General features: G+C 44.1%; 1 protein-coding gene across 1 annotated transcript in view; it reads left to right on the forward strand.

The window, feature by feature from the left end:
* Window positions 1–11,559, forward strand: part of LOC106806518 (mitogen-activated protein kinase-binding protein 1-like) — a gene marked incomplete in the record, with an annotated part of 88,752 nt that overhangs the window by 53,373 nt on the left and 23,820 nt on the right. The window contains 1 exon segment of the mRNA XM_014808487.1: window positions 6,988–7,108. Within this exon segment, the coding sequence (XP_014663973.1) occupies window positions 6,988–7,108 (121 nt within the window).

The following is an 11,559-nucleotide window of genomic DNA, read 5'->3' on the forward strand; positions in this document are numbered from 1 at the left end:
GGGGGTATCGATCTATAGCTTCTAATGTTCTAAATTAATTAATGAATTAATTATTTTTCAATTATTAATTATTAATTTTTAATTTTAATTTGTTATTTTTAATTGCTAATTTAAATTGTATTTAAATTTTAATTTAATTTATTTTTTAATGTTTAATTTTTTGGCTATAGCAGTATAGTAGTAGTACTAGTAGTAGCGGTATACTAGTAGTAGCGTTGAATTTCTGCCCCATCCTCAGCCTTGGATGGCTCGGGCACGTCAATTCAGACTGTATAGAACCCTTCTTAATTATTATCATGACCTGTGGTCTGTGCGGCCCACAAATGGAAAATCCAGCCACAAATGCGTAAAAAAATCACAAAATATCATAACATGTCACACCAATGTAAAATAACCACAAAATGGTCATAACAGTGTCAACACAAATGTAAAAATGTTGATTTAACCACAAATGTAAAACTTTTTCATTGTAAGCATAATGTATATGAAGAAATACGCTTGGCTGATCGACTAAGAAATTGCGTTATCTACGCAATAGTAGCCCATTGCCATGAGTAAATAGTGCTTCTCGGATGGAAATACGATTACGAAACGGTACCCTGTTAATTTCATTGAAAGGTAACTTGGGAAACAGTTACCGTACTGTATAGTTGGAGAGGTGGCGTGCTATTGATATGCGAATATTAAACAGTAAACACACGCACAGTCTTATATAAATAGACGCGTGCCCAGCTTTATTAACGCCGTAGGGAATTCTGTATATTAATAGTGGTAATATACTCTGCATAATCTCTTGTCTGCTCGCTCATGCGCAACTATTTAACAAAAAAAACCTACCAGACTCGCCAGTGGTTTGAATCCATAAATATTTTGTAATATATTCAACGGATCAAGAACGGATACATCTCTTTTCCTTGTCAGTGTTTCTGCGCGCGCTTATGCTAATGCATCGACGTCGATTCTGCAATCGTCTTTCAACATGGGGGATTCTAAAGTGAATTGTATATTTAGGTTTATTGTCGCCGGTGATGACGTATTACAAGTTTGTAATTTCACCAGGACCTCCCCAACAGCTTCTTAGCGAGGTATAGCTATTGTCAGCGGTTATGAATCGTTAGTAATTCCATGAGGACCTCTCCAACAGCGAGGTAGCTAGAATTTTGTCTTACTCTTAGTGCTGTCTACATTCTGACATCTCGGAGATTTGTTCCATGTACAGTAAGTGATGAAGGTGAAAGAGTGATGAAAGCGTGATGAAGGAGTGAGTAAAAGATTGCATGGAGTGCTAGAAAGGGAAAATGTGGAAAGTTAGACTGACTATGTGCGTCGTTGTAGCATCATTGTGGGGTCGGCTGGCATCGTTGCGGGGCGTTTGGGGTCAGTCTAAAGGAAGGCTAAAGGAATGTTGTGTGAAGTGTGAAGTAATATATCCAGTCCCTTAGCTGCGCGAAGCTGTTGTTAGCCGTGTCATGTCTGCAGATATCGAAGCTGGTTGTAGATAGATCGGTGCTTTAGCGAGGCCTTCCTCCGCCATGACGAATCTCCTTCTGGCATGCCATTGATCTGATCTGATTAGACGGAGACCTGTATCCCTCCCCTACCTCCCACTGTGGTGTATATCTCATGTGGCATAGCCACCCCCATGGTGTAGATATGGACCTAGACTAAGGCATCCCTCCCCTATCTCCCACTGTGGTGTATATGTACATCTCATGTGGCATAGCCACCCCTATGGTGTAGATATGAACATGGACTGAGGCTTCATTCTGCGACCTCCCACCGTGCTTTATATAACATATAGCATAGCCTCTCGTGGTTTGGTTATGATACTAACGTGAGGTACTCCTGCCCCACCTCCCACTGTGGTGTATCATAATCTAGCTGCCATCTTGCATGCCTCTCACATGGTGTATATATAAACCTAGAGTAAGGCATTCCTCCTCTCTTGCATACGTCCCCTGTGATATTGATACGAACCTAGACTAGAGTAAGGCATTCCTTCACTTTAACCTTATCTTGCGTGCCTCTCCCGTGATGTTGTTATGATCCTAGCTTGAGCCATCCCTCTCCTGTGTTAAACATCTCGACGGTATAGTTATTAACCGAGACTGAGATATCGCCTTGCTCGTTCCTCCATCTAGCCCAACGCTGCCACTAAACGTGTTACCCTATACACGGGCCGTGCAACATGGCCGCACCATAAAGCTAACCACCCAACATGTTGTTGTGATGATGATCATTGAGTGGGCAATTGGCTTCACTCAGCGCGCTGAAATGACAGCGGCGCGGAACATATGGGGGTCACGTAGAAGTTCATTGAGGGTGGCAGAAGCCATGTCACAACATAAATGCGTCGCTTGTAAAACACAGCTGTTCTCCCAGCGTGGTGAGTGAGTCATACCGCTGCCACGGGTGGGGCGGTGGGGGTGCCTTATCGCCCGGTCAGCCCCGTGCGAGTAGGTTTTCACGGGTTGAATCAAACCTAGTGTTAGTGTGGGGGCAGGGCTATTCACTGCTACATGTCAACCTCGAGAAGTCCCAGACCTCTGCTTCCCTCCTGGCTAATGGCAGCACAGCGTGCTTCCTGGTATGTCAATGATGATGTGGCCTGTGAAGTGAGTGGGGGTGTGATGAAATAAAGGCCTCTTGGTTCCCCTGGCTAGTGTCAGGCAGAGAGAAGCCAGGAGGGCAGTTATGGCGTACGTGTCAGTTATTCTGCACAGAGGCGCCTGCCCTGTGTGTGTACCGCTTATAGCCTCTCTACCACCACCATATAAGCGCCGACACCACCACCACCACCACCAGCAGCAGCAGCAGCACCACCGTCACCGCCATCGCTGCTGCCGCCACCTCCAGCAGCAGCAACACCACTACCAGCAGCAGCAATAAATAAATAAATTAAACATTAGGACTATAGATCGATACCCCATCCCCTGTGGGTTTTCGGACTAGTGGGCTTTCGGACTAGTGGGTTTTCGGACTAGTGGGCTTTCGGACTAGTGGGTTTTCGGACTAGTGGGCTTTTGGACTAGTGGGTTTTCGGACTAGTGGGCTTTCGGACTATTGGGCCGTCGGACTAGCGAGCAGTCACCGCGTTATACTGGTTAATATTCCAATAACCCTCACCAAAATATAAAATAGGTTATCTGTGACAGAATTACTCGGTCTAGGAGCAGTGTTGCTCGGAGCTATGCGCACAGGTTACACAAACTCGCTCTGAATATAACAGCTTTACACGTTACGGAAATACACCTGTGTGTAGTAGATACAATAATGTAACCCAAACACAGGATACTTATAGGGGGAAAACACACGATGTAAACCAAAACCTATTCTGTGTTTGGGTTACATTGTTGTATCTACTGTGTGGAGGTGTCAGGTAGAGCGCAGAGAGCGATGAGCGGCGGTTGCTCGTCAAGGCGTGTGATCGAGTGATAATATTAGAAGTGAATAATAATAGATTATAATATAGTAATAATAATATATATATTAATATTCACTCCTGATAACTTTTTTCCACGTCGCAGGCGGGCGTTAGTTAGTTAGTTAGTTAATTAGTTAGTTAGTTAGTTTGAGCAGTGTAGCGGCTCAATCGTATAAATCTATCCGTATACGTAGCTCTGCAACCATTAATACTCTCTGCGCTTTTCGCGATTATTATTAATTATTATTATTATTAGCAGTACTTAGTAACATTAATTAGTATTAATGAAAACATGCACCACGGTGATTTAGTTTCGAAATATTATATCCGCACTGTGTATATGTATGTGTGTGTGTGAGGCGTGTGTGTATAGCGTGCGCGTGTATAGCGTGCGCGTTGGGCAATGCTGTATGGATGAGTGTGTATAATTATATGCTGATGTGTGCATTCTTGCATTTCCGATGATCATCAAGCCGTGATGGATGGTGATGTATTGCCCCGGGCCTCTCACGTACGTACGTGCGTTCATTCCACCACCACCACCACCAGGTGATTTTATAGGTTGGCTCCGGGCACCGCCCTCACTCACACGCACAGCATGCGTGCATACATCAGCTGATTCACGCTGCTGCTCGGTTATATTACCCCCGTGCTGACACTGTTTATTTACGTAGGTATAGTGTAGGTCGCGGTGCATGTGTCTAGTTAGCGTTCGCCACACTATTGTTGTTGTGTTTTGAAGCGTTAGTGGTGGGGATGGGTGGTGTGTGATTCCGTAGATGCCCTATAGTGGAAGTCAACATTTATTTTGGTAGTTTTAGACACAGGCACTTGGAACGTCTCAATAAATAAAAATAATGGTAAATAAACACGAAATGTATTTACTACCAAAGTCTTAATGTTTCTGTACTCTATTTCGCCTATTTTGCCGATAATTACTTGTAAATGCCGCTCAAATGCTCATCTGCAACACACAAGTACACCGCACGCACACCCTGTGCACAAACAACAAGAAGAATTTAAGAAAAAACTCTTCTTGTTGATACTTGAACTTAAGTTCTAGTTTCGTGTTCCCAACTGATGATAAATATTTTGGGGCGATGCGTAAAATTGATGGCTGTTCTTGTATGTGTGTGTGCGTGAGTGCGTGCGTGCGTGCGTGCGTTTGTCTGTGTGTGCGCGCGTGTGTGTACTATCACGTGTATGTACTGAATAGAGACCACAGAGAAACGGGTCATTATGTCTAAAGGAATTTTAAAAAAAGCTTGCGCTGATTATCATAAGGATGTCCTAAATAGTGTCTATGAAGCGCGAATGCTTTCGTGTGGAACGGTCTGGAAATGTTGCACCTGCAATTATGTTATGAAACATAGAATTACTAAACTTGTCCAATGCACGAGCGGAGTCCTGAATCGGGTAAACATTCATTAGCAAATACGCTTGGCTGATCGACTAAGAAATTGCGTTATCTACGCAATAGTAGCCCATTGCCATGAGTAAATAGTGCTTCTCGGATGGAAATACGATTACGAAACGGTACCCTGTTAATTTCATTGAAAGGTAACTTGGGAAACAGTTACCGTACTGTATAGTTGGAGAGGTGGCGTGCTATTGATATGCGAATATTAAACAGTAAACACACGCACAGTCTTATATAAATAGACGCGTGCCCAGCTTTATTAACGCCGTAGGGAATTCTGTATATTAATAGTGGTAATATACTCTGCATAATCTCTTGTCTGCTCGCTCATGCGCAACTATTTAACAAAAAAAACCTACCAGACTCGCCAATCCGAACCCGTTTCTTATCACAGCGGTTCATCGCTTCTAAGTTGCCGTGTTTGCATCTATACTAATTACGTAATTTTGGGCACCGGGCACGTCCCCACCTATTGTACCTTTAATCAATGTAGCAGAAAATGCAGGTGAAGGTGTTTTTGGCAGCGAGCCAGTAAGAACTACGAAGTTATAGGATGGTTAGTCTCAATGGTCTGGGCGCTCACAAACACATAGTCAGCGTGGCTGGCGTACTTGCGTGTATATGTTTGGCTGTAAGCCAGTAATAACCATGAAAAGCTGTGGGAAGTTAGTTTCAATGCCGGTTGGCGATTGCAAAAAGCAGTTTGCCCACTATGTAACCTTTACAGAGGTAGCTAGATAGTAGATATGCATCTATTATCTAATGTGCATTGTAATAGGTGCATGCATGGGTATAGAGTGAAGAAAATACGAGAATACAGATTCAGTGCTGTAGTGTCAAATTTAAAGGGAGTCAGTTATAGAAAGTTTACTGTAAATTATTAAATTACATTAAAGGCACATCATAACAGCAGGATCACATCTTGCATAACACACTGAACCGTGGTTCTGGCATCTGTGTGTGTGTGTGTGTGGGCCCTGTGGGGGGGTATTAGGTTTTTAACGCCAATTAACATGCTAAGAGTCGTTCATAGATAGGTGTATATTCCTTAGAGGTGGTTTCACTTCATAACTGCCAAGGTGTATATTCCTTAGAGGTGGTTTCACTTCATAACTGCCACTCAAGAGAAACACTAAAAGTGTTCTTTATAGACAGGTGTCCGTTCTATGGAGGTGTTATATAGCCAACGCAGTCTCGACCGTTATCGGCGAATAGACTTGTCTCCGTACATCCAGGTAGCCCCGTGGTGGTTATCTGCTAGCTACCTATAGCTCTAAAACTATAGGCCTATATGGCCTTCGCTCGGCCACACACACACACCTGTGGCAGAACGAGGGGCTATAGTTCTAGAGCTACTATAGCTACCACACGTTTATATTCTGCTCGGCGCTGCTTTGAAAAATAAGAGCGATCGATCATTCGCGTAAAAGGATGTGAACGCTGCCAAACTTTGCCGAAGATCGCCCCCGCACTCGCCGCCTTACGCGCCCGTTGTTCGAATTCCACGCGCCGTGCGATCGGTGTCTTGAACTTGGGCGTAGATTGCGTGGATGAATAGACGGTGAGACTGACGTCATATTCCAACCGTCGCTGCTATCTGTCATCTGTGCTGTGAGATTCTTCGGTGATGCCGCTACAGTCGGTAATGCCCGTGGCGAATTTGAACTCGTGCTCGGAATGTAACAGAATGCGCTGTTTGAAACGTAATTTACAAAAAATGTTCCCTCCCCCCCCTGCCATTGGTAGGCACCTTCACCGGTCGTGTACCGCTGCTGATAACTGCTTTATTGGTCATAAGCTTTGTGAAAAATCAGGTTTATTAATTATGAATTTATAATTCCAAATTAGACTGTTGGTCATGGCTGCACATCCAGTAAGCATTTCGAAACTGTTTAGGTATCAAATTATGGACACTGTACGAATTAAAATTAAATGACGAATTGCATTTGGGTAGATGTGTGGAGGTGATGTTACATCGATGAGTCATTAACAGGTCGTATTTGTGTTTTTTGAATGGGTGTGTGGTGGTGCTGTTACATCAGTGGGTCATTAATGTGTTACATTTCTTTTTTTAATAGATGTGTGGTGGTGCTGTCACATCGATGAGTCATATTGATGGTTCGCATTTGTGTTTTTTGAATAGATGTGTGGTGGTGCTGTTCAACCCGAAACGCAACAAGCAATCATTCCTGATCAACGCCAGCAAGAAGTCCATCACAAGCCTCGCATTCTCTCCCGATGGCAAGTACCTCGCTACCGGAGAGGTAAGTGACGACTCCCCCTTCTCCTCCTCACTGTATTCCTCCTTATAACTGTATATGAATGGGTTAAAGCTACAACATCTGGCAACAAAAATTGCCGTCAACAGCACACGTCGACGTGTGCTGTGACGCGGCAAAAGCCACAAAAATTGCCGACCACGAAAATTGCCTGTACGAGCAACAAAAATGGTGAAGTGTGCTGCGTGCTTTAGACAAAACGCTCAACAAAGCATTTGTAGTCTTACATTTGTATTTGCGTATCCTAGCTAGCATGTGTTCCGGCCATTGTATGCCGTTGCGTGAGATTGATTCTCTCTATATGAAAAAGGTTTCTTGGAAAGTAGCAAGATCGTGTTTCCTAAAGCAAAAACGGGCCAATCTATGCGATAAGGCTTTACGAGTTGTTATTGTATTGAATGTATTCGTTCTCGTACACTGTAATTACGTTTAGGCTGTAAATCACACCATGAGCTGAATACATATAGCTAATTGGGTAAGCTAAATCTTTACCGAGGGCAATATGAACGTAATTACCATCTTCAATGTGGATTTGTTTTGCTGTGAATGAGCTGTTGTGGAAGTTTCTTACTGCGATGTTGAAAATGTCCCGTCTGATGATTTATGGGGGACACGGCGGCTATTTACCAACTGTCTGTGATGTTCTATGGGACACACACTGCATCAAGAGCAGATAAAGAAGGCCTTCTTTATCTGCTCTTGACTGCATGCATCGTTATGCTCATTACTAACTACGACTCGCTGACCATGAGGTTTCCAGTATAAACATTTCTAACGCTCATATTGAATAAACATTGCGGTGCCTCATACAGATCGGCCGTAACATGTTAGCGTGTAAATACGATGTTAATATTTAGCTTTCGCTTGGCGTAAGCGAACAAATATTTATAATTAGCGTTGTTAGTTCTAGCCAGGTGTAGAGGTGCAGCGTTTGTCTGCTATTAGTTGGTCTTACTGGAACAAATCCAACTCAAAAGTGGGGCATTTCACTTTGTTTGTGTAGTATTTGATCCACAAATCGCTGTGAGTGCTGATATAGCCCCCTCCTTCTCCTCCCTCCTCCCCCTCCCCTCCCACAACATTCAAATATTGACCCAAGTTTCGGAGTAATAATATAGCCCCCCCTCCCTCCTCCGACCCCGCCCTCCGCCGACCACGCGTGAGTGTTGACCCATAGTTTGATATGGCAGATGGTGAGATACGGGTTTTCCAGCGATGTGCTGGTTCTACAGTCGTCGTCGTTTGCCGTTAACGTTGTTAACTTCGAATTGCTGAGCTGTGTGCGTGTGTGTGTGTTTGTGTGTGTGTGTGTGTGTGTGTGTGCGTGCGTGCATGTTGGTGTGTGTGGTTAGTTTTAGCTGACTGCATTTGATGGCAGGCATTGGCAACGAGGTGGTTTAGAGGTCGCGTGGGACGCGCAGTTACTTGTTACTACCAGTTATAGTTGACAACAAGCAGCATGCGACAATCGGGTCAGCCTTTGTGTGACAACTGTCTCATAACGTCGTCGCCCTGGAGCGACGTGTAGCCATGATGCCTTCCGGCAATTTCTTTTCCTTGCTTTTAGTAGCTCGTCTAAATAGCGGATGTATGGCGAGAGATGGAGCGAGACAGAAGCGGGGAGGGAGAGAGAAGAGGAGAGAGGGGTACGGAGGGAGGGAGAAAGAGGAGAGAGGGGGGTGTTGGAGAGAGCGAGAGAGAAGAGAGAGGGGCGAGAGAGGGGCGAGAGAGAGGAGAGAGGGGCGGAGAGAGAGAGAGAGAGAGAGAAGAGAAGAGAGAGAGAGAGAGAGAGCGAGAGAGCGAGAGAGAGAAGAGAGCGCGAGAGATCTAGAGATACATCAAAACGAAGCATGTACAGTTGTGGGAGAGGCTTGGAGGCTCGCTGAAACTTTAGTCATTGATTTGTGGTTAGACACGAATAAGATCAAGATCTAGGCGATTATACTGACGCGCCGCACCGCACGGCTAATGATCGTAACAACTACACACGCACTGTCAGCACTGCTGCCTCTACCGTACGTAGCCTTGAGAGAGACTTCTACAGGTTTAATTATTATTCCAACGTGCAGGTGCCCGTATTATCTAGCGGTGATGTAGCGTGCGCAGTGGAGATTAGTGCAGTGAAAAATGGGAAAGCACGTAAAAGTTTTCGATCGTCGCATTTTCGTAGACTCTCGCAAGAGATTATACGTGCGTTAGTATATTAAATTAAAAACCACACTCAGTGTTTGTTGCACGTCTCACTGCATCGACTTTTCTATCGTCGCGCATTTTCGTAAACTCGCACATAGAGATTACGTGCGTTAGTGTATTTAACCAAGTGTTTGTTACTCAACTCACTGCCTCTAAGCGCATTTCGGAGCCTGTGCGGTTTCCGGGTTTCTTGCGACGGCCCCTGGACCACAACGACTCGCAGCAGATGCCTTGAGCGCAGTAGTCAGTAGTCACGTATAGCGTCGATGTTGCTATTAACGATGTTATGTAACACGTACACATTACTGGCACGCTATATTCGCGTGGCGTTTCTAGATGTCACGGTTGCTTGAGCCCCGGACCGCCGCCTGCCTCGTGAGTCTGTGAGAGAGTCGTCTGTGTGCGGTTGGAAATTTATCGTTACAATGAGACTTCGACATATAATTCGTTCTGTGTGCGTGCGTGCGTGCGTGCGTGCGTGGGTCTGTGTGTTTGTGTTGCGTGTGTACGTGCGTGCGTACGCGTGTTCGTGTTGTGTGTGTACGTGCGTGCGTACGCGTGTTTGTATTGCGTGTGTACGTGCGTGCTACGACGTGTTTGCATGCGTGTGTACTGCGTGTGTGGAGCAGTGAGTGTGAGCGGGCGTGCGTGCTGCGTTCGCGCTGTTTGTGTTGCGTGTGTGCGTGCGTACGTACGCGCGTGTATGTACGTACGTGTGTGCGTGTGTACGTGCGTGTGTGTGAGCGTGAGCGTGCGTGCGTGCGTACGTGTGTGCGTGTGTACGCGTTCGGGCGTGACGCCTGCACGCATCCCCTATTTAATTAACACTTTGCACCTCACCCTGTCATTAGCTCTCTCTCCGCATCACCGATCAACCGCGCTAACTCGCTCACAACATCGCTGATAGAAATAGAATTGCACGCTTTACATACGTACTGTCTCTCACGCGTAAACAATTAAAATTTTGTTCGCATGCGGAAAGCTCAGGTGTATACACGCAAACCATCACTACATCAATGTAGTATTCACTAACCATCATACACCGATAATAATATCACACATCAGCACTATACTAGTACAACCAAGTAGGCCCAAGTACAGACCGGACATGACAGTGTAATCATGACAGTTTAATATTGCATCTGTAAAACGAGTAAGATGATGACTGTGTATAAATAATATCAGAAGTGATTAATAGGGAACACTATTATCCCTATATCTACTTCTGATTAATATATACTATATATATAGTATATAAATATTATATAGTATAGAAATATATAGAATCAGAGTGAAGTAATAACAGATTATTATTCTATTCATGATTATTATTTATTCACGCCTGCTATAATATAATATTGTAATATAATATTATAATAAATTGCATTAGAATGTGATGATTAATTGGAGTAATTAACTCGTGGCTATGTGCAATTATTGCTTGTCTCATAGTAGACAGTATCATCCTTCACCGGCAGTCCGTAAGACACTGCAGACTGATAGATTAATCATCATTAGCACTATCGGATCTTATATTTTAGACTATGCATCTTCAGAATGAGTCCATAATGTACATGCTGTAGGCTCGATGTCTATGATGACCCAGATATCTTCAAGGTGTAGATTTGTGTGCTATTGAATCGATATCGCGCAAGTACATGTACGCACGGACTATATGATAGCTACCGAGTATATACTCTCACGGCGGTGAAAGAGTACAGGTCAGTGTCTAGGCTCTAGAGGTGAATCATCGAACGTGAGTGTGTATAAAGTCCGTAACGTACGGGCATTTTTACGGGGGTACGTAAGTGTTAACCCTAGAAGCGTGCACCCGCACGCCCGCACATCGTGTGAGCAGACGACCACAAGTTATCGCGCACATATAAGCGGCGTTGTCATCTCCCACAATGAAAATCAAGCGCACCTTTTTGATCATGAAAAGGGATTTAATTCCGGATATTGGCACAATGGTGACATCCGGTGAGCGCGTGTATGAGCCATGAGGTACAGTCTGATGGGGCTGTCGTATGCTCTAGATATAATATATATATATATATATATATATATAATTATATATATAACTATCAAGAGTCCATAATAGAGATGATATCAGGATGATATATGTATATTGATAATATGTATCAGGGAAAAAAGATGGTCACATGCAGAACCATCTAGTTGAAATTTAGATGTGCCCTGAAATTTTAGATGGTCCTCTAATTCAAATTTCAACATTGGTTCTC

Source organism: Priapulus caudatus, unplaced genomic scaffold, assembly GCF_000485595.1.
Source record: "Priapulus caudatus unplaced genomic scaffold, Priapulus_caudatus-5.0.1 Scaffold166, whole genome shotgun sequence".
Taxonomy (NCBI): domain Eukaryota; kingdom Metazoa; phylum Priapulida; class Priapulimorpha; order Priapulimorphida; family Priapulidae; genus Priapulus; species Priapulus caudatus.